Source organism: Numenius arquata, chromosome 7, assembly GCF_964106895.1.
Source record: "Numenius arquata chromosome 7, bNumArq3.hap1.1, whole genome shotgun sequence".
Lineage (NCBI taxonomy): Eukaryota > Metazoa > Chordata > Aves > Charadriiformes > Scolopacidae > Numenius > Numenius arquata.
Window position 1 is genome coordinate 10,746,218 of NC_133582.1, and position 24,730 is coordinate 10,770,947.

Below are 24,730 nucleotides of genomic sequence, written 5' to 3' on the forward strand. Positions count from 1 at the left end.
TCAACCCAGTATGCGATCTATTCCACATCAAACCAAATTCCAGAATACCTACATTTTCACATTCCTCACACATGACAGTGCTAGTCAATTCACCAACAAAGATCCTATCTATGAAGTTCATCTTCACACCCTCTCTTCCATACGCTGAAAAAACATTGCCTTTTTTAAATGTGAAAAATAACAGACCCAATGCCACACTATAAGTACAACAAAATTCTTTCTAAGATTTATTGTGAAAGCACAATTTTAAACATATTCAAAACGTTTTGAACACAATACAATAATACATCATATACTGTATTATCTCAACATTTCAAAATATTTTAGTGATATGATTCCCTTTTATCCTTCCCTTCCCCACCTACTGTAACAGAATAATAATACTGTATCTCTCAAGCAGAAGCCTTTTAAATAAAAGTTCAGTTTTCTTTGGAATACATAATATCGTATTGCCTTGATGTAGACATTAGGGTAGCAGAGTTGTCACCCTTTATAAATGGTTTTTGAAACTATAAAACTCTAAAAAAGGAGACCAAAGCTTGTTCTAATACATCTCGATGCCTTAACTGTTGCAGATTTGGGAAGGGTGACTTTCAAGACAGCTTAATCATTATTAAGACTTTAATTAAAACAAAATCCCTAAAATTAGAACTTTTGCATAAATACACACAGGAATTAATTAAAAAATGCTCATTTTGAAAAAAATGTGCCGCCTTTGGAAACATATTCCTATCTTGGCTTTACAATCATATTTAGAGTGCTCACAGTATCAGCCAGCTGACAGAAATCAGTTCTTTTATGGAAAGTGGCCTCTCTGAGTGATACAGTGATTGTGGCTACATAACAAACCCGAAGATGCAGCAAACTATTTTAGAAAACAAAATTAAATTCTACATATTATTACAAGAGGCATTAATTAATACAGGGGAACACTTTATCCTGGATGCAAAGATGCAAGTCAGCACATACTAAGCTCTTTATCCTTTAGATACGCACTAGGTGGCACTAGAATAACACATAATTAAAGTCTTGTAACTACAGTACTTCGGGATTGGTGTTTGCAACAGTCAGGTTTGAAGAAAATGGTATTTAAAAAACTGTGCATTTTCAGAAGTATTCAATAAAGAGTTGCATACCTTTGACTTTTCTTCTAGTTTCTTCATCTGCTGTCTTAGTAGTTGGGTTATTAAACGCTTTTAAGATACCAGTTTGTATACGCTAGAATTAAAAAACAAACAAAACATTTAGAAAATATTTTAAGTGCAAACATTCTAAAAAGTATTAATATATGATTAGATTTTACCTACTCTTATTTCCATAAAATAAGCATAATTTAATATTTTAAAACTACTGTTGTTACGAACTGTGTCAAAGCTACACGAGCTTAACTTTGGTAGGTAACCATCGAAAAATTTCCTACCCTTAAAAAGGGAGCTGTTGTAGAGCACTTGAGAGGTTATCATGAAACTGTAAGATTCTCAGTGAACAAATACTTTCCATTTCTTCCGCTGTTGGAGGTGAGGGGGGGAATGATAAAGAAAAATGGACTATTACTGTTTGTTTGCTAGGATACAAAATACTTGAAGGCAGCTAAGTATCTTCCAATAGCCAGATTTCAATGCCTGTGTTTGGGCAGTATTTTTATTACTTCTGTTTACTTTCTAACACTGCCCGTTTCAAAGTTATGTCAGAAAACCTTAGGAGAGATACAAAACTTTTTACGAATTCATATAAACGTCATCAACACTTGCTCAAAAAAATCTTAAAAACCAACATTTTTGAAAGAAGAAAAGTCATACAGGTGAACAAGGGGTGCTGCCCCCGCTATTTCTCAGCTGCCCGGGGATAGGGATGTGTTCCCAAGAGGTGAACCCCCGCAGCAGAACCAGAGGGGCTGGCACGAGGGCAGCTCAGCCCAGTCCCTGGCTGGGAAGCCAGAGGCTGTGTCAGGTCGGCAACCAGGGAGCACAGCAGCCTGCACGACCCCTGCTTCCCTTCTTCCTGGAAAACACACTGGCTCTCTAATCCACACCCTCTAGTAACCTGTACGAGTCTCTCACGTCGGTGGGTAAATGCCATTTACAACGACACGTGTCACTGAAGTCACACTTAGAGCAAAGCACCATCCTAAAGACAAACAGCAATATCAAACCTTCTGCGAGTAACCCAAACCCTGTGTCCTAACAGGAAAAGAATCATAAATAACTCTTGTTTGCAGGCAGCAAATAACACTTGCAAGCCATATATTACGCTGCGTCGGAGGTTTGGTTTCCAGTCCAGGCACCCATCAGACCAAGTCATACTCCTACCTTATGAGTATGTGACCTGGCTTGTGAATTAACTCCCGCTGCCCCGAGCTCAGCTTTGTTCATCTTAAAGCCAACAATATACTAAAAGGACTAATCAATAGGTAATTCATGAAGTCGAGCACTATAAATGGGTTTAGGGCCATAAGCAACCCTTTTGTTGGGATTAGCGCGTTGAACCATTTATTTAGGTCAAAGGAAAGACATAGTCTTTGAATGGGTAGGGCGCTGGGGACAATGGCAGCAGACATTAATCAATTAGCAGCAGGGTTCAGCCACTTCAGGCCCCGGTGTGAAACCATCTCCGGCCCACATTGCTGGAAACGGCAGACGCTATGTCATCTTCATTGTAGTATCGACAAGCTTTTATCTTAAAAAAAACCCACTTGTGTACATACGCACTTTCTAACTTTTTTTACCAGGGACGGAGAAAAGTTCAATGCTGGTGTCGGATACAAGATACAAAACCAGAGAGGAGGCAAAAGCATAATGAGGTTTTTTGTTAATTCCCATAGCTAGTGCTATGTTATATATCGTACGTATTTCTCAACAAAACCCTTAAGGTTTAAAAAAACCAACCTAATCCCAGTAGGGACAGGGAAGCAGGAAGGGCCACCTTTGGCTCTCTCACAGGGGATGGCAAAGCAGGGCTGTTCCCTCTTCCGAGGGTAGAAGCGGTGTGAAAGAGGAAGGTTAGTGGCTGTCACCCCTGCCGCAGGGCTGCGGTGGCAGACAGGTTGCTGCTGGCAGGCTGTCCCCAGCCAGAGCTGGCATGGCGGGGAGGCCACGGGGCAGGTGCCAGGCTCCTGCCGGGGTCACCACGGACCTGACGTTCACCATTTGTCACACCACCTACAGACCTGAAACACGGGATAATTAAATAAAATTTAAAAAAAAAAAAGACTGAGAGCTTTTACTAGTACTGTCCGTGGTGGAGCTGCCTGAGGTGATAAAGACATGTTTGTGTAGAGCTGGGGTTGTTCAGCCTGGAGAAGAGAAGGATCTGGGGAGACCTTTAGCCCCTTCCAGTGTCTGAAGGGCGCTACAGGAGAGATGGGGACTCTTTATCAGGGAGTGTAGTGATAGAACAAGGGGTAATGGTTTTAAACTGAAAGAGTGTAGATTTACATTAGATATTAGAAAAAAAAATTTTCACTATGAGGCGGTGAGACACTGGCACAGGTTGCCCAGAGAAGCTGTGTCCCCATCCCTGGACGTGTTCAAGGCCAGGCTGGATGGGGCTTTGAGCAACCTGGTCTGGTGGGAGGTGTCCCTGCCCATGGCAGGGGATTGGAACTAGATTATCTTTAAGGTCCCTTCCAACCCAAACCATTCTATGATTCTATGTTAATGCACCATTAGGGCAGCAGAGGACTGCAATTGCAGGCCAGGGTGGGAGCAACCTCTCCCTGCCCAGTGACGGAGGCAGCAGAAATACTGCCCAAAAGGTCACTTAAAATTCTCACCATCTTCCATTACTCTCTTGCAGTAGCTACTGTAGCTGTCACCACTCTCTAATAAAAAACTATTCAAAAGGCAAATACAAACGCAGGTTCTCATAATGATAGCACATTCACTGGTGAAACTGGTGATCGACTTGAGGGGAAAGCACAATCACCCACTGGAGAAGCTGCTCAGTGTATGGTTTCCATATTTTATTACATGAAAATCATCAAACAACCAAATAAAGTCTCCCTCTACTAAAAAAAACATGACAAAAGTTTTTTAACTGAGGTCAGCTGCTTCGGTTGTGTGGCCTGTTCCAACACCTAATTTTGTAAGTGTGACAAAGTCAATATTTAGCTATTTGTCCCTGTAGTTCAATTCTGCTTATAATCAAGGGTACTGCTGACAAGGCCAATATATACTAATATTCTGGAAGAATGGGGATTCGTTCAGCTCTACTCTAGTCCCAGGAACTGGGCTCAGACACAGCTTTACGTCTCATCTCCAAGATAATTCAGCTCAGGATCGTGACTTTCATCACATTGCTGAATAAGAGGGAAGAGGAAATACGCTGGTCCGTACGAGATTTAAGGCCCTCCTTTTGATAAACTCATAAACCACCATTTACCAAAATATCATCTGAGAAGAAGGGTCCAAGATTAAATCAGGCAGATGAAATCCAATACGGTCAAAATAGTTTGAGCAGGCAAACACATGCTTCCTTGTGTTCCTCTGCAGGAGGCAGAGATAACAAAGCAAAAGAAACCCAAGAAAAACCACACACGGACTTTTTTTTACTATAACAGGTTATGTACTTGACATGCGTGGATATAGATTTTAAATAACGAAAAGCAACACCTTATTTATAAAACAAGTAATTCTTCACACTTTCAAGAGATAACAGAAACTTTATAATTTTTGTCCTAATTTTTTCACTTAAATAGATTTCAATGAAAATTATGGGCAGGCACACAATTAGGAGCTGCTAATTTCTGTCCCAAAGCTTTACCCTGAAATGCGCTTTGTCAGCTACATCAGAGGCTCTACTTCTAGTTTTTTGACCATCCAGAAGTCTTTTTGTCATTTTATTTTTTTAATAAAGGCAAACAATTCAGATTCCTGAAGTTATCATGATCTACCTACCATATTCTTTCTGAAACTGTAACTTTTATTCCAATCAGCAGTTTCAATGTATCAACATGAACGTAATTAAATACTCTTTCAAAAAAGTCATTATTTTTCTCAAGATAACAAAACGAGCCACTGCTATTCCAGTAAGTACATCTCTAAAACATAGGGAACGTGAAGAACATTGAAGCAAAGACTAGTTTACCATATAGTCAAGTAAGTTCTTTAAAAACCCACACAAAGACATTACCTTTGTTTCTTCAATCCTCATTGCATCCAACAGATAGTGCAGAAGCTCCTGGCTGTCTTGCTGCTGGAACCCCTTAAATCGAGGAGCCCTATGAAAGAAGCCGTAAGGAATTGAAATTTACATTAGGAGGTTCTTAGTGAGACAAAGTCTACATCAGACTCTTGTTGGATGCCAAGGGTACAAATAGGTGCAATCCCTGCTGGACCTAATGGGGCCTTAGGAAGCTCCTGGTGTGGTTGCAATCACACGAACAGGGCTGCGCTTTCACCTGGGTAGCATTTTGACCCTGTTGGGGATGGCTTGACTAAAATACATTTTTGCCAGTAAAGTTTCACCCATGCTGGCAGCACTTTGCTGACAGACTACACCAGTACTTCTGTACCACCAAATAGGCCCAATGTCATGCAGGAGATTTTCAAAGTGCCTCACTCCCTTGCTATCTCACCCTCCTCTCTACCAAGACGACACCTCAAATGCACATAAAGCAGTCTGTATATAGTCAGCCAGAAACAGCACTGTAGTCTGAATTGGGAAAAGATGATATTGAAATGGAAGGGAAGTCACAAGGTTGTGCATCAAACAAACAAAGAAAAAGCTGGTCAGAATCCAAATGAGAATTTCTTAGCTTCTTAAACAAAAGTATGTATAACCATCTCTTCTGAATGGCTCCACAGTCAATCAATCCAGTAATCAGCAACTTACTGAACTGAGTGAACAGCCAATGACTAAGAAGGTAAACACACTAAAAATAAGTAGCATCACATAAGCATATGGATTTCAAATGCTATTAAGAAAACATAAGAGAAAATTGTAATAATATGATATCCTGATATATCTAATTTACACTGTATTCAATTAGTCTGTTATTTACACTAAATTTCTTCAATTAATGTTGCAGATATTGGAGATAATTAATGCTCTAAACATCGGATTTCCATTCTAAGAGCACTGCTAATGAGAAAAGCCAGGGTTTGGAGTGAAGTTTTTTGGTAGGAAGAATTAATCACTCTTCTGCTATAAGAGTTACTCTTACAAAGCTTTAAAAGGACCTTTCAGCATCATGAATTATCAACTCTCATCACATCCACATCCAAACTGCTGTTCTACAGTCTAACAAACTGCAATACTTCACATCTGACATCTTGCTCTGACATGCTCTGGGCAATCCTGCTTCGGCAGGGGAGTTGGACTAGATGATCTTTATGGTCCCTTCCAACTCTAAAAAATTCAGTGAAATTCAGTGAAATCTGAAATTCCTATGAAAACATACAGTATTATCAGAAGCAAACGAAATGCAGCTTCATACCTAAAAAGGAAAGGGCTCAAAACTGATCAGACAATCTCTTCACAGTTGTTTTGATTCAGACAATACATCTGAATCCACATTCGAAAAGCGATCTGGTCTGCAAAAGCAGGTAATAAATTGGATACACATTGTCTGATTTTTTTTTCCCTCAAAGCTGCTTACGGGAATTGTATACCTGATGGGTTTTGAGAGCAAAAAAAAAATCTGAGATGTCCCTGCCTGTGGCAGGGGGGTTGGAACTCTATGATCTTTAAGGTCCCTTCCAACTCTTAACCATTCTATGATTCTACGAAAGACTGCAACAGTTTCTTAAAAACAATAATAATCTGCGTACTTACAAACTTTTCATCTCTAGAAACTAGAAGTCTTGAAGGAAAGGGTCTATATGCCTTGGAATATACACATCTGGTGTCACCCTTGTGCTCTCAGACTACACCGCCCTTTGAGCTGCCCTCCTCCGTGGTGTCTGGCCACAGCACCACTGGGGACGAGCCAGCCCGCGAGTCAGCCCAAGGACGCAGAAGGGACGCTGGCACTGCCTGAGTTTGTACCATTAACACATTACTACACAGAACAAGCAAAAAGCAAAGGCTCCACAGGAAAGGCAATTCTCGTAAAAAGGCCACCAGTAGCATCTGTGTGAGCCTCATAAAAGAAAAGAGGAAAAACCTCTGTTTCAGGCTGTGCTGCCGTTTACACCAGTGATGTTTTCGCCAACTGCACAGGGGTCACGTTGTATCTGTTCATAAGACAGCCATTCAGTAGTCTCAATCACTGCTATGCAAAAACTGTAGCTGCCTTTTTCTACTACTCACAGCATCTAAATATCCTCTAAATATCCTATTTTGCAGGCGTAGATTACATAGAAATTACTAAATACACTTATGAATATGTGGACAGATCCTTGAGGTGTTATCCTTACTACAATAACCACAGCTAGAAGGCTTCTCATAAACAATTTGGACCTCCAGCTTCTCACAACTCCAAATGAGACTATATAAATATTCACTATTGTCATATCTCTAGTCACATTAACTACAACTTCCTGGCCAAACCATACCTGTCTTTCCAGGCAAGTTACCCTTTAGATCTTTAATTACAGTCTTGGACCAATTCATCTAAAACGGGATTTGAAAGGGTGGATTTTTGTATTTCCAGTAATGCCACCAATTGGCAGTGGTAACTCTTGCTGCACACTGGGAAGAGCACATGGAGGCGTAACCACATGCACCTCTTCCAAAATCTGGCATGGGAGACAACTGGCTGAGCAGAGCTCAAACAGGAATTTTCTCAAACTGTCAGAGTGGCCAGAAAAACCAACCACTCACTTGGTTACTCAATTTTATTAAACGCACGTTGAGCTAGTTTTCATTTTGAGCCTCAGATTGCGTGCTCTGGCTAATCAGCACATCGAGCTGTAAACAAATATCACGATTTTCTCAAGACACAATAATCCGACTTGCCCAGCCATGCTCTTCAGCTCTTGCCCAGCCATGCTCTTCAGCTCTTCGAGGGTTCCTGAAGGTGAGGTTTCTTTCCCACTCATACACTAAAGCTGCTCAGAAATTTGCTCTAAATTGCTTCAGAAATTTGTGCCCACGGACAGGAAGAATTAAAAGGAGACCAGAAAATGCATCAGACGTGCAACGTGCCTACAAGAATAAGACTTAGAGCTGGGCAAGATGTCGAGATGGCAAGTCAGGTCACGGCAGCCCTGGGCTACGGGCAGGACCGTGATACGAAGGGCTGGAGGCGCTTTGGGATGTAACTGGAGAAGGCTCTAAGGTGACAAGGCATCTAAGGTCAGTGCCTAAAATTAAGTGGAATAAATCTGGACCTGCATATGCAAAACAACATGTTCACATTCACAAATATGACACTTTCACATTTGTACTTCGCATCCACTTTTTGAAACAAAGTTGACAATATCCTTAGTTAAAAATGATTTAATGCTGCTGTTCTACCATGAGGTTTACCATAAAATCTGGAATCAGCAGAGTGGGGGATTTTTTTTTAAGCATTCTTTTTAAATTCAAAATATTTTTTTCTTGCATATGCAGTTCAACCTAAAAAAAATTTTTTTTTTATAAATTTGAAATTAATTCAAACATGAAATTCTCCTCTTAAAAATTAAGTATTTTTTGTTTAATATTATTAAGATGCAATTTTTTGCTGCTATTAAAATCAATCGGTTTATTTCCAATTAATTTGATTGTAAGAAACAAATATTGAATCTTTATTTTGGATCCAATAAAACACTCAATATACACTAAAAAAAATAAATAACACGTTTACATGCATGCACAGTTTCATTTTTCAATTTGCTAAAACACTTTTCTCATTGTTTCCTTCATTGAATGGCCAGGAATCTGAAAGAATCTTTTTCTATTTTTTTAACCCAGATGCCAAAATCAGTTCAATTCTGAGAAACCTAGCTAGTTAGCCACAGTATTACCATTAATTTTATTTATGAGAAATTTCTGGTTTTCCCGAGACAGTGGGAATCAATGGGTATATTCAGCCTATCTCCTCTAACATACGTTATGCACGTTAAATAGCTTCAGTGCACAGCGAGAAAACAAAATCTTTCATTTACACAACCTGGATCCTGGTACTAATAGGAATTTCTGTGGGGTTTTTTGGACACAGAAGCTGGGCCACTGCAAGAGACACTATAGTAAAAAGGAGGAAAAATGAATAATTACTTGACAAAGAAGCAAGGAAAGACTCCATCGCTGTTACAGGAGGGTTTTGTCACTGTAGACACACTTCCCTGAGCCACATCTTCAACACCAATCAGAAAAAAGCCCCACACATACCTTTCCTTACTGTTTATGACCTCCCACTAGTGAACACACAATAATCATTTCAGATGAAAATTAATTTACTAAACAATATTGCAAGGAAAAATAGTTTACCCGTATGTTCCACACCAGTTTATTAGCTTAAATGAAAGTGGGGGGGGGAATGAACTCAGCCTTGGAGTTTTTTGTTTCTCTTAGTCTTTCATTTGACTAGCACATAGTGCATCTATGAGGACAAGATTATTTAGGCTTCTCTGTGCTTGTGCTAAATCCTCTTCCAACCTCACGTAAATCTACATGCTTGAATTCTAATGGAAACAAGGATGATGGGAATGCAACAGCTACCACTTTACAAGTGGCAGAGAAAGTGACTTGTAGAGATGCTTTATAAGGTCTGAGTCAATTATTTTGACTGATAAATGCTATCACTGTTAACACTGCTTAACATATAGTTAATCTGTCATTCATGTATATAGCATACTAAGGAATGTTGTATATATTTCTATAGTTCTGTGGAAAAACATTTCAGATTAGTGCTTTTGTTTTTGAGGGGAAGCCACAAAAGAAAACCTAAAAACAATAAAAAAAGAGAAGCAAGGGAATTTCACAACAACACAATGCATTTGCTGGAAACTTCTTATACTTACAAACCAGTATTGGGGGGGGAGAGGAATTAATCCATGCTGATACACAGAAATCTGACAACTAAAAGATGTGCGCTCTTGTCTCCTTGAAAAATATGCTTCAAGCAAGATCCCTGGCGAAAGTGGGGGACTTGAAGATGGTTGGTTGAGTTGACCGCTCACAGATGTGCTGACATATGGAAGCCAGTGCCAATGCGATACAACCTGTTGTACAGTGTCAGCAGGATAATGACAGAACAGGTTGAACTCCTGCTAATGGCCATAAGTGGTGAAGGACAACTGTGACATCTACATGCCTACTGTTTATCTAGCCTCTCGTTACTCATCTGGAGACCAGCTATAATTGCTTGACTGTCAGTTAAAGAAATACTTCTCATGATGATCTAGTGCCTAGAATGTTTCAATAACAAAAACTACATAGTAACATAATTTTTAAAAGGAAATAAAAGCCACTAGTCCTCTAAGAATTAATACTTTTAATTCCTATCTCATATTAATTTGAGAGAAATTAAGCTATGGTTCAAAAACAAAACTGGGATACAATTGCAGCCATTCAATCATACTGCACAGAACTGCCATACCTTTGCTGGCTCTAATAAAAATCCTCTCCAAAATCATCCTTTCAATAATTACTGTCTTTGAGCAGAAGAAATCCTAATACCTTGGAAAACCTTAGAAACAATAGTAAGTGCTTGGAAACAGAAAACAGAACACACTATTTGATTTTTTCCAGTAGTGCAAAGCGCAGAGGAACCCCTTTAATACTGCAGTACCCTACAGAGAAGCAAAATAAAATGTTTATTTAATGTTAGCCCGAGAGAAGAAATTTTTCTTATCTGCAGATGAAGATGTTCATCTCTCAAGACTGGTCAGTTACCAGTGAAAGTTACAAAAAAAGCATGAAAAGGGCCAGTTTATAAAAGTTACCACAATTCACAGGACTCACCTTTCCCAGTGACACTATCAAATACCTATTCACTGTCATTACAGAATAGCTAGAATTAAGTTTTGCTCTTCCTAAAGCAATCATTCTCATTAATGATCCCAAGTTATACGCAGCACTGTGACAGAAAAGAGAGCAAAATCATACAGCATGATTAACCCCCATGATTAATCTTATCTCAAACTTGCCCCGCAGACACAGGAGTTCTGCTACCACAAGGTGCTTGGTAGGAAAAAAAACAACTAAACATGGGCTTGCCTCCACATGTAAATAACAAATAACACCAGACATGCCTGTCCTGTCTCGATGGCACGGACAGACAGCACTTAGCTCTCCTTTGGACATGCTGGCTAATTTCTTACATCTTTTTCTGTCTCGCCTTCCCCCAAAAGAGAAAATAAAGCACCATCACCTTCTTGCAACGCACCACATCTCTGGTACCTGAGCAAAAAGCATCTGTTAGAAGTAGCTCTGAATGGACACAATAGCTGACATGTTACACCAGAGCCATTTCCCACTCGACCATCAGAGGGAAAATAAGGCTCTTTTTATTCAGTAATGGAAATACCTGTCTGGGGAAATTTCTTCCTACCAGCTGGTAGCCAAGTGAAGGCTTTATGCATGAGGTCTAGCATCGCTGTAAAAAAAGTGTTCTCTTTATATGGATGTCTAATTATTCTTTCTTCCTTTAAGTCCTGCTAAGATTTTCAAGAGTGCTCTGTGACAGCAAGTTCCACAGGTTAGCTCTAAGAAATGTTATAAAAATATTTTTTTTTTTCCCCGGCTCTAAATCTGTTGCCTTTCCGTTTCACAGACAACTTATTGAACTCTTCTGAGGGCAGTTAAATAAGCACAGCTAATTTATCTTCTATCATTTATTGTCTTCTCTTGCTCTCATGCCTCCTTTTCATGTCCTCTCCTGCATAACTCCCAATATTCAAGTCCCTCTTGATGCAAAGGCTTCCTGGTTTTGTTACCTCTCCCTAAAGTCCCAAAATGGCTTTATCTTGTAACACTCTATTCTGGTTAACCTCAACATTGCTACTGAGGATACATCTCCAATGTACGTAATGAAATTACTGGTTTTCTCCTTCATTGTATACACAAATATTGTTTATGTAGCTCACCAGTACCACACACATTGCAAATACTTGTGTTGTCCAAGATGCTGCAGAGGTCTTCTTCCTGAGTGCAAGAAGTGCACACAAAACTCAGGAACGAGTGCAGATGATTCCTGCCAATGCACACTACTTGTATATGCAATTAATCTACTTTGCACTCATTAACCTCACCCATCCAGCTTTGTTAACTTGTTCCTAAAATCAAGGAAACTCTGGCAAGTTAACTGAAATAAAGATGTGCAATCTCTCAGCTGCTGCTGCACGGAGAAGAAGATTCAATCTCCTCTGTCAAAGAGCTCCTGAACATGGCATAGCATCATCAGCAAGGCACATGGGGGCATGACAGGGATCCAAAATAATGCTTCACAACTGGTCACACATCAGCTGCGTGTCCTGCTGCTATTATCTTTAAATGGGAAAAGTCAAATGGGAAAAATAAGCAAGTTTGAAATCTTTTCTTAAGAGACTTCTCTCCAGCAATATTGTTTTAAAAGAAAAGGCTCAAAAAGACTCCTAATCAATGAGAAAAATCCTGTTTCCTTCACCCCTTAAACCTTGTACAACATGACCTCGGTTTCCCTCAGCATTTCCTCTCTGATTTGATAAATGCATATGCTCCAAGCTTTGTTCAGGTTTCCCTCCAAAACTAATCAATACTCCTGACTACACATGACCTCCGTTCTGTCTGCCCCACCTCTGTCTTGAGTCCTGCTTTCTGCACCCGAGAAGGAAGGATGAATACTCCCCTGGGAGGGAAGACCTATGTATATTCTGTGACCATGAATAAAATCTTTGTTAGGCAAGTATTTTTTCCTAAATGTTAATGTAGCAATATAATACCCCTATAAATAATTATTTGGTGGGAGTTTGAAGCAGCTAAATTCTGTAACTACTTTTTGGACTCATCGCTTATATGTTCCAACGCTTACTTGCTACACAAACCTAAGCTTTCTTCCACCAATAAAATTATTCAATCATAACAAATTAAGGAAATAAATTTTATGTCCTCTTAATATATCCGCGTTGCTTTAGTCACTAAGTCTCCAGATAAGTCAGAAGTCTGCAGTCCTGATATTCAGCATAGTGGAAAACCAACAGAAGGGCCCCGTAGCTATGCTCACAATCTGTCCTCGCAAAACATCTGACAGCTGCAACACTAACAAAATTAACAGTGGATGAATTAGTACCAGACGCTAAACAGTTGCTATAGAAAGACTCATCCATTTCTTTTCTTCTTCTCCCCTTCTTCAACCCGGCTACCCCACCACTTGATAAAATTAACACTCAGTATCTTTTTTTTTTTCTTTTGTTATTTAATAAAAAAGCACCACAAATAGCCTTTCATACACAAGATGATGAACTCCAGGCCGTGATCTCCCTAGACTCTTAAAGACACAGTCTGCAGTTGAAAGGACTGTGTCCCAGTTCTCTCGCTGCTTTTGAGCAGCAAACGTGCATCCACTTGCAGAGTTTCTCACTTGCAGGTTTTGGGATCCCACCTGGGGCCATGACAGAGCTGCAGCTGAACAAGGCAATGCCTGGTCCCTTTCTTTACAGGGTCTCTGCCCACACACAGCTGCATTTCTACCTGCCTTCGCCCACTACTTTTCTGCTCTTCCTTCCTTCCCTGCCTTCTTAGGTCTTCTTTCACTGAGCATTTTTAAAATTTTGGGTAAGGAGGCCCAGTTCAAATGTGAGCATTCAAGCTCCTACTGCAACATCTGAAGCAGATGGAGTCCTGAAGTCCTACAAGGGCATCAAAGAAAAGCAACTCTGGACATGCAGAAGGGTATTCCAGTATTGAACTGGAAATGAGGGCAAGTGTCAGGTGTTAAATTATGCAGCTACCTTTACTCATCTTGCGTCAACTGCTTCAACATGAAAATATATCACCATTCAGCTAGGAGAATGAAAAACAAAAAAACACCGAAACTCATCAATAACAATTTCATAAAAAATTTTATATATTTCTATATATAATCTAATTGTGTCATCAGGGAAAAGTAACCATCTTTAAAGGACACATGAGAAATTCTCCCTTTCTTTGTTCTTGCTTAATGTCACCATCAATAACAAAATAACCGAAAGACCAAGACCTGCTGTCACACCTGTGCAGCCACCTACTCCCCCTGAACACCCCATTTCTTTCTAACAGGATGTGGGTGATACTTTTGTTATTGACACTAAAGATAGTAAAGGATTTGTATCTAAGTTATGCTCTGCAAGGCTAACAAAAGTAAGAAGTAGGAATGAAGGCAAGAGATGACAGAATCTGACAGATACAGGTCTAAACAGGAAAAGTCTGCTGCCCACATAAAGATATGTCTCCATTTTAGCTCGTAGTTAAAGTATATGCCTATCTTAAAGATCAAAAAAACAAGAAGAAGAAAAAGAGCAACTAGGTATCTGAGATTTAATACCAATATACTGTGTAGCCATCACTTGATGATTACACAAACACGCACACTTACACACACAAAGAGCAGATACAAAATAGCTATCACTTCAAACATACCATGCCATCTGAAGTACACTGCACCGTGATTCTTTTACAATGAGTTTGCTAAGGTGGGCTTCAAAACATGTTTTAGATCATCTTTTCCTTTCTATCCTTAATACCTATGGAGAAAAAAACTACTCTTCCTAGTTAATCATTTCCCTTCCATTTCTCGACAAAATTTTATTATTATAGTCATATTTCTGAGACAACCCCAAAACAGGAGGAGGAGAGGAAAGAAAACATTTTTCTTCCTTAATTTTTTTTTCCAGGTAGATAATGCTAAACGGAGAACACTGCTGTTTGGGTCAAAATCACTATAAGGACACTTTATACACATTTCCTTTTACAGCTCAGAAGAATCAAAAGCAGTACAATAGAAAAAAAAAACCCAATATTATGTTTCTGAAGTTGAATTTTGAGAATAAAGAAAAAGTAATAACTGATTTTTTTATCAGAATTAAATTTTTCCTGATGTGTTCTAAAAGATTTTGATTCTTTATAGCAAATTTTAAACCCATGTTTGCACAGTGACGTTGCCCCGTGTTACATTAGAGGGCTGCAACTTTCCTCCCAACTCTCTTGCTGTTTAAAATTCCATACAATAATATTGTAGCAAATAAATTAAAATACATTATTGATCTTTTTTATGTGAGAGTCAGGATTTTCATCCTCCCATTACTCTGCTTCTATAGCTTCTTTTACTTGTAAAGTCAACATTTAAATAGTTGTGTCAACTTTTAAATAGGTCTTCTACAGGTGCTTTAAAAAGTGAGACTGTTTGCATCGTAATTGAAGGCACCTACAAAGCACCACTGTAAACATTTTCCACGCCAAGAAGCAGGAGTTTCTTCAGGGCTTGTGAGCCCTTTGCAATCTGGAGCCATATGCCATTTCAGTACTGCTTCAAGTCCTCACTTGTTAGACTCTCTTTAATTTTGAATTGATGCCAAGCTCAGACATCATAGCAGAGGTTTCCCATTTAAAAGCTTACCCTTTTTTTCAAAATACCTCCACAGGCTTTGCAATATTAGCACAGCTTTACGCTAATATACCACAAAACCTATTTTTTTCAGTTGCATTCTATTTTCTTCAGTTTTATCATGCCCTCTTCTGCCCCCTCACACTAAGTTCAAAGCCCATTGAAAGTTACTGGTTATGGACTGGGTAATACATTTCATGAAGAGCAGGTACAACCCTGGAGCACAACAAGGAGCCCTGCAACTTTAAAACACGAAGAAGACATTTTCTGGACTGCCCAGTAAAAACCTAATAGCACCTCAGAAAGGACAACAGACATGGCACTCTTAGAAACATATCACTGGAAATTAAAAATAAATAAATAAGTAAAAGATACTGATAATACGTACTTTTGACAAAGCTGGCTAAACAGCACTTTGGGGGAAAGAGGACCTTTTCCAGCTTCCCTCATGCTGTGAAGGAATAAGAACATCGCTGAAGTCAAGGGTCCTGGGCTGGAGAGGTTTACCACCAAAGGATCCTTCAAAGCAAAGGTAAATTGCACATCAGATTTCAAAGTTAACAACACACAAGGCTTACTTTAAGTTAGTACATTTATGATAAAGAACAATGCAATTTTCAGTCTTAGAGTGGGTTTGGTTGGTTGGTTTTTTAAAAGTTGATGTCACCTACATGATTGAAATCACAGAATTGTCAAGGTTGGAAGGGACCTTTCAGATCATCAAGTCCAATCATCAACCTAACACTGCCAAACCCACCACTAAACCATGTTCCTCAACACCATGTCTGCCCATCTTTTAAATACCGCCAGGGATGGTGACTCAACCACTTCCCTAAGCAGCCTGTTCCAATGCTTGATAACCCTTTTGGCGTAGAAATTTTTTCTAATATCCTTCCTAAACCTCCTCTGGTGCAACTTGAGGCCATTTCTTCTTGTATCGCTTGTGACTTTGGAGAAGAGACTGACCCCCACCTCGCTACAACCTCCTTTCAGGTAGTTGCAGAGAGCGATAAGGTCTCCCCTCAGCCTCCATTTCTCCAGGCTGAACAACCCCAGTTCCCTCAGCTGTTCCTCATAAGACTTGTTCTCCAGACCTCTCACCAGCTTCAGTCCCCTTCTCTGGACCCGCTCCAGCACCTCAATGTCTTTCTTGTGGCGAGGGGCCCAAAACTGGACACAGCACTCAAGGTGGGGCCTCACCAGTGCCCAGTACAGGGGGGCGGTCACTTTACCAAGCAGGAAGCTGGGAGTCTCTCCATTACTATTAGTTAGACTAATGCCGCTCTCTAATCCTGTGCTGACATACAAAGACCAGAAAACACAAGTCTTTGTCCCAAATATCTTATTTACATTGTAAGCACTGTCATTAAATAAAAAAAAAAAAAAAAAAAAAAATCTCTTTCAGCCTTATGGCTGTGCAAACTTCACATCAAGCATAAGCCAATGTACCACTGGCTTTCTAAGCCTCTGGGCACAAACAAGCCCCAGCCCTTCACTGTGGCTCAGGATAACTTAGTGAAACGTGTTACTGCTCAGAACTGCCACTGGAGGTAATAGAGACTGCAACGCAGAGAATTTCACACTGCTCTTGCCTGGAGAAGCTACGAACGTCACCCACAGCCACATACCTCTGAAATGATGAAATTTCTGTATCTGAAACAGAATCCCACCCCTCAACCCTCTCTGCCACCAGAAAGCTCCCAGCAAACAGCAGAAAAAGAAAAAATAAAAGAAAAAGGATAAGAAATCTTCTGTAAACTGCTTTTTTTAGCTAGCGGGGGGAAGGGGTATCATCTTTATTGCCAACAACATATTATGAAAACCCAAGTCTCTCCAAGACATGACCAAGAACAGCAACATATTCTTTTGATAATAACCACAGGAGTCTCTTTCCCATATGCCTGCAATGAGCTTGAGGACAAGAAATCTGGTCCTCACTCTCAGTTTAATCCTCCAGCCTGTGAAGCACGTAATAACTTTTAAAAGCCTTATCAATGAAGGGCTGGAATAAAAGACTGGAATAAGATATTTCATGAACACTTTCTAGAGCCAAATATACTATTTTCTGTATCATACATTCATACTGAAGAAATTAAATGGGAAACAAAAATAAGTCAGCCATTCTTTCTTAAGGTCAGACATTGTTTGCTACTTCAGTGTCACAAAATGTTAACAGAAGTGATTATTCCTCCTCCTCCAGGGCTGAATAATTACTTTTGTAAAAGGATTGAGTTCACAGAAATCATAAACTGGCTAAACAATTACAAGGCAAAAGAAAGAGGAGAGTAACAGCATCTCTTTAACGGAGATGCGATTTCCCATCTTCCAGCTTCTTCCCACATTTCCCCAAATTTGTATTCCTCATTGCATACTTACCAATTGGGAGTCTGAAGTATGACAGATTTTTAACTTTGTTCCTTTCTCCTTCATCTCATACATCAGTTCATTTAGTATGTGGGTCTGTGCCAAGTTCTTAAAGGAAGAAAAAAAAACAAACCCAAGAAACACATGCTGATCTTTCAACTATACATGTTTCTTTAGTTCTAAATTCCAGCTTCAGGGATAGACAAAAGCAGATATATTTCATAATGTACAAATGAGGTTTAAATCAGACTACCGGAAAAAGCAGGTGTCACTGTTCTAAGAGCCAAGATCGTTGAGCTCAGACTGTTTCTAAAATTGTATCTACTTCCCTTTCTGTAATTCCAAACTGGTTACCTAGTAATAACTTTGTTATTTTTGTTGAACAACAAGATTCATTAACTTTTCTTTTTTTTTTTTTTTTTTTTTTTTTTTTATGGTGAGGACATTAGTATCAGAAATCACTGTTTCTCTTAAACTCTGCAGTCCCCTTTCATTCTGGCCCAAGAAGCACAAAGGCTTTGGCACACTGAGAAGCATTACCTCTCTAAATTTGAGAGAGAAACTGACTCAACATATCTCATGAGCTTTCTTTATTTTTGGTTAACTTTGACTGCAGATCAGTTAGGTTTCTACAATGCTCTAAGTATGGACAGAGAACAATTTGCAGTAATTCTACTCCTTACAAACTTACTATTTGTTTGCTGAGTTTCGTAATCAGCACCATAAACACAAGGTAAAGAGCACCAGCTCAGAACACCTTTGTAGCAGTTTTCTCTCATTTGTTCGTTCCTGTCTGCAAAGAGATGTTCCTGCTCAACTGACAAGCAATAGAATGGTCCAACATAAAACCCGCTAACGCTGCTGCTTTTTTGAGGGTGTTGGATTAGTTGTACACTCAACATCAATAAAAGTGTATTAGTATAGCTCATTCCTCTTACTCTGGTATGAAAAAAAACCCTCATAATCAATAAAAGTACTTTTATAACTGCATCCGTTGTAGGGGCTTAAAACCATCACAAGGCACTGTGCAGGAATTTATATTACGCACAAAGTACCACTTTTCACACCCACTGCTATGGTAAATACTGTGCATTACTCATGACTGCCTAATGCTGAACTACAAATAAAACCATATGCCAGAGCACAACCCACACACATATGTAGTGTGTAAAACACTTGACATTTTCATTTGTCTCATTACTGTGAAAAATGCTACTGATCCAGGAATTCTTTTTTGTTATAATAGGAAATCTTGCTTGGAGAGCAAGGAGTAAAAAGAATTTGAAAAGGACCTTCAGAAAGCAGAATGAAGATTGGTAACAGTCAGAACCTTTTCTGAAGCCCACAGTTTATACAGATGAAGTATTTCTGAAATCTATTACGAGAAAGTTGTATGATCTTCCCATCTTACCTGCATGACAGCATTAAAAAAGCACGTATTTCCTAAATTATTTATTCCTTTAACTGGAACCGATGCACCATTACCAGAACTTTTTCCTTTCAGTATTTCACTTGTTTCACTGTTTTCTTCACGGAGTCGTATGATTTTTGATGAACCTATAATTAAACTATAGATTAACATAATTGCACTATATTAAGTTTAATCAATACAGTCCTTCCATGGATTATGTTTATAATTTTTAACATCTGTGGAAAGATACCTTGATGGTACTCTTAAACTGCTTTACGCAATCTTTAAAAAAAAAGAGTCATCAGCAGTTAAACTCCTGGGAAAAAAAATCCCCCCCCAACAACTACATATATCCCACAAAACCTTCCACAATAATCATGCTGTCCCATAAGACTGTAATTTCTTCAGTTACCCAAGCAATAAAGTAAAATGGTCTGTTAATTTATTAACACCAGGCAGTTAAGGTGTAGGTTCATTAGACACCCTAGAAACACCACAAAAAGGCTACTTTTTGGTGCATTTGAAAAGAGGTAACCAAAAGTTACCACCTGAATGCTGCAAGTCTCTATCAATTACCGCGCTTTGTTTGAATTGCCTCGTACAACTCGACCAATGGCCAAATCAGAGTTGTTATCAGTTTCCCCAAACGCTACATTTGCTCCTCCACCCACCTCCCTTTCTCACAGCCTGAGGAATTGCTAACACAACCCAAATCCGTGCAATGCTGCTGCTTTAATTTTAAACAGCAAAAATTTGATAAAACTGCAATGGAATATGCTACCAGTATTATGTCCACGTATTTCCCCATTTCCCTTATTATTTAAATAGATGAGGGGCAGCAAAGTTAGACTGTCATTAACTTGTAGCCTAGAGGTAATGGAAAGACTTGAGATAACAATATTTAGCCTCAAATTCTACTAGCAACTTTCATATTGTCATGGTTGCAGGACTAAATATGAACATTACTGACATCTGCAGTGTCTTATATATTGATTAACAATGCATGTCAATGTAAACGAGTTATGGACTTAATAGATGCCAAGAACTGTGATGCTGCAATCTCTGTCTTGACATATGAATTCATGTATTTGTTCTAATGAGTTTCACATTGAAGTCTCATTAAAGTGTTCTTGAGAAATAGCTAACAGACCTATTTACGTTAATGAAATGCTCATGTCAAAAGGTTTTTTTTATGTACACTCTTAGGTAGCTTCTTGCTTAGAAGACGAAAAAATATAATTAAATAAAAAATAAGTCATTAAAATATCTATTGTATCTGGCAACAAGCTTCTGATGCAGTCTGTCTACACCCTATAATGCCATCAAGGCATAATTATTTTCCTAAATTGTATCCAAGTTTGTCAAAACACAGTTAGAGGTGCTTTGCTGTTTAACAACATTTTAAAATGTTCTTGGTAATACTGCTTACACAGCTTTCCACTCGTGTGGAAAATTAAGACAGTACAAGGGCAAAGTAAGACACCAAATTCTCCTTGAAAAAGCAGACAAAGTGTTCTTGAATGCAACGAATGACAAACGGCTTGGGAGCTGCGCACACCCTGAAACAGCCTCTCCTTCATGGGCCACAGGCAGCAACACCTTTTAATTGACACGTTCACAGGGGACATGCTACGGTGTCCGAGTCTCATCCACCCACCCAGAGCTCCAAAAGAATCGTAGCAGGAGAACGCGAGCTCCAAGTGTCTGCAACCCAAAGGCACTGCTCACTCTCAGAAATTTAATAATGCAAGTGGAGACTTCTTCCCCTCAGAAAAGTGAGAGAGAAGTGCTGGGGAGAAGAGACGGTTAAAAAGAAAAAAAAAAAAAAAAAGGCAAAAAAAAGCCAGAATTGTGTAAATAATTTGTGTATTAGTATACCACAGTTGTTGCATTTATCCATCGGCATTCAAAAACATCTGGGACAGCATCTTAAAGTAAACAATGTTCACAAGGCCATCTGGACAAAACTGCAGGCAAAAATTAAAGCATAAGCATATGGAAAAGCAGATTTTTCTCTTCCCTTTAGCAGTACAGGATGACAAATGTCAAACCTAGATCTGTCCACGCTTCACTGTGCTATGCTTTGCAGCACCACCTGGCTCTCCTTGCACAGCCACCAAATATGGACAGCACTGCCACAGCGGACCGTATCTGCAGGGCAAACTCGATAAAAGCATTTCACTTCATGGTTAAATGGCAGCTTCACACAAGTAGCAAGGTTCCATTTGCTGAACCTTACATATAAATTATTTAAGGGGGAAAAACAAAGCCAAAGCATCCAGCTTTGCGAGAAGAGCTGGATGAATACGCAATTATAAAACACAATAAATGAGAACCAGACATCCGATTGCCGCAAAGCTGGATAATTAGTATAGGGATAAGGAGCAGTAGTAGTAAACTAAGAAAAGGCCTCTATGTTGTTACTGAAGTCTAGGAAACTCATTCAGAAGGTTTTAATTACTGCCTCTTGATTTTTAATGATTTTACGAACACAATCCACGTGACATTTTACTAGTTTTTTGTATCTGTGAAAAAGTCTCGACAGAAAAGTGTTGCTTTGCCATTACAAACATTATCTGCTGCCTCGTTTATTCTATGCAGATATTTTCAAGGACATACACAGAGCCAGAGGAGGGACAGCAGTTTTTAATTTAACTCTGCTCAGTGTCCCCAGCTCAGTGATAAATGACAGACAGGCCTGAAGCTGAATGTTTAGCTGACATGTGAAGAGTTGGTCAGTCTTAATAGAAGATGCTGGTAATGACTGTGATAGCTAATACTTCTACAGATTGGGGCTGGAGGGTTCTTCTGCAAGATTAACCCAAGGCTACAAGCATGTTATTAATCAAAAGGGTAATACGTAATTTTTTAAAGTGAATTTGCACTGAACTGTTCCATAGACTCTTGCCGACAGAGTCTTGCAATCCTGTAATGTTTTAACTGGGGAGCTTTTGGATATGAAAAGTGACTTCTATGCCAGTATAGACACAACGAGGACCCCAGCAGAAGGATTTCATCGAAATGGCTGTCATCTGCTGCTGCCCACAAGGGCCTTCAGCTCCTGGCCAAAAAGCGTTCTGAGAAAAGCAGCACTCCAAGCCACCCTGCTGTGTGCAGTAATACCTGTTACAAAGGACCTCGTTGATGTTAACAAGAGCAAGGCAGGTGAAAAGTACAAAAGTAAAAGTAAATTCACAGATTAATTTCTGCCTGTAGTTCACTATTACATCTTTTAGAGAATTGACATAGTGCCTCTCAACCTCTCTGCCCTTCTCAGGCACTGCAGGCATCGGCCCCAGGCAGGTCTGTCCCTCCACAGTGGGGACAGGGCATCCAACTGCGACCATTCTGGGGCTCATATGTTCAGACTACACCTCTCTGGCAGACTCCTGCAGTTTTGTTGCAGAGGTGGCCTTCCTAATCCAGTCACACAAGGAAAACTCTCACCCCAAGTTGTTCCTTGATCACCACAACCTCCTTTTCCCTCAACAAAGCGTATCTGGCCACAGAGACACCCAACTAGAGCACTCTGCCAGGATACACTACCCAGCTCTCCATCCAACTCATCACACCCTATTGACCTCCTCTTCCCTGGCACCAGGTCAGTGCCTGCCTCTGGTCTCACCACAACATCCACCTCCAGCGCTCCCTCCTTCAGCTCTCAGACAGCTGCACTTGTGCTTAGGTGCTGCCTTCCGGCTTGGAAAAGCTTCCCAATGCCCCCCTGCTTTCCCCCATGCTAGCAAACCCCTTTCCCACCACAGAATCAGAATGCTTTAGGCTGGAAGGGGTCTTAAAGATAATCTAATTCCAACCTCCTGCCATGGGCCGGGACACCTCCCGCTAGACCAGGCTGCTCAAAGACCCAGAAGAAAGAGGACAGCAGTCAGAGACTGCTCCAATGCTACAGCTCCTGCTGCAATGCACTCTTGTCTTGCAACTCTTTTCTTCAGCCTTCTTATTTTTTTATTTTTTTTTAACCTACTTCTATGATGCTTCATAGCTCTGACATGCTCTGGGCAATCCTGCTTCGGCAGGGGAGTTGGACTAGATGATCTTTATGGTCCCTTCCAACTCTAAAAAATTCAGTGAAATTCAGTGATTCTACTTCTGCTCACCTGTGGTCTGGTCTTGTAAGCTCCCTGGGGGCAGGGAACATCGTTTTGTCGCACAGCTGCCCAGCACCAGCCTCGTGGCTACGTGACTGAGATTCCTAAGCCCAACGTTAACACAGACAATGACTCAGTCCGTGAATCAGAGCCAGTCACCAGCCCAGGTGTACAAACACGCACGGCGCTGACACATCCACTTGCAAAAAGACGTTCGGAAAAGTTACGGCAGGGTCTCAATCAATTTGTTTTTGCCACTATTTCAAACATTTGCAGGGCTCACGGACTTCTGTACCGCCCTTGCTGAAACCGAGCTGTGCCTGGGGGTGCAGATGGTATGCAAGCAAAAAGATAAACGATATCCAATTTTTCTTTCAGCCGGGGCAGTAAGCATTTTTGCTCATCTTTTCAATGCAACTTTTTTTTTTTTTTTTAATTGAAAATGATGGTTCCAGGAATATGCACTTTTATTCCAAGGTCAAGCCTTTTCTATTGAATACAACTCTGGTACTTCAGTTGAAGGTCTTCACAGTAAAAGCAAGGTTAATAGACTGCCTTTCTTTTACCAAGTTCTCATCACGCTGTATTATGAAATGCTACTAAATTGTCTGGCGCTCTTTTTTTATTTAAAAAATTTAGATTTTTTTTCCGACATTGTACAACAATGAGAATCTAACCCTTAGAAAAACAGCATGGTTCTCTTCTGAAATGGTCACTAGCTTTAGGCTTTAAAAGCCCGGATTCTCTTGCAGTGTTACAGTCCTAGTGAATTAAAATTACAACTGCAATTTTATTTCTCTGATTCTGCCAGAATGTTATAAACTAAAAAACCATGTCTGCACAGTGTGAAAGAGCAAGTTATTCAAGCACCCTCTGTGCTCAGATGACTTGTGCTACACCTCACAAGTAAATAAGTGTGCGGACAGGAAAGGGAAGAATCCGTGCATAAAAATGGCAGAACGTCTAAACGTTTTTTTGCCAATGATTCAGTTTTAATTTCTTTGCAACTTGTATAATTAACGGTAGCCCCTAACAAGTAAGTGAACTAAAAAAAAAAACCAGACAACAGAAATGTCTTTTTGCTATAGTGTATCTCAGATCTGGAGAATCAGCATATTCTGCTTTATTTTGCTAGTTCATTTTCTTTTTAAATAGACAGAAAGAACCTACATGACTTTAAGGGCCAAACTACACATAGTAAAAATCAATTATGAAAAACAAAATTATTTTTTTCAGTGTGATCCTTTGTCAACTGCTAATATCCACAGATGAATACAAATCTGAAAAGTTATTCATCATGCTATTTGTTTATCCATACAAGTCAACACTTATTATTTGTACTGTAAAATTATATATATTTTTTAATCTTTCCTTTATATCCGTTACATCCATTAAAACAGAAATCTAGTTTCTAACTTT

General features: G+C 39.6%; 1 protein-coding gene across 3 annotated transcripts in view; it reads right to left on the reverse strand.

The window, feature by feature from the left end:
• USP45 (ubiquitin specific peptidase 45) overlaps positions 1 to 24,730 on the reverse strand; it is a 53,772-nt gene that overhangs the window by 11,671 nt on the left and 17,371 nt on the right. For 2 of the 3 annotated variants that reach the window (XM_074150097.1, XM_074150096.1), the window contains exons 6-11: positions 19,203 to 19,348; positions 17,804 to 17,899; positions 15,816 to 15,946; positions 5,131 to 5,218; positions 1,137 to 1,218; positions 53 to 144 (exon numbers count right to left, since the gene is read on the reverse strand). In XM_074150097.1, coding sequence (XP_074006198.1) covers positions 53 to 144; positions 1,137 to 1,218; positions 5,131 to 5,218; positions 15,816 to 15,946; positions 17,804 to 17,899; positions 19,203 to 19,348 — 635 coding nt within the window. The remainder of the gene's footprint in view (positions 1 to 52; positions 145 to 1,136; positions 1,219 to 5,130; positions 5,219 to 15,815; positions 15,947 to 17,803; positions 17,900 to 19,202; positions 19,349 to 24,730) is intronic. The other variant, XM_074150098.1, reaches the window with a different exon arrangement.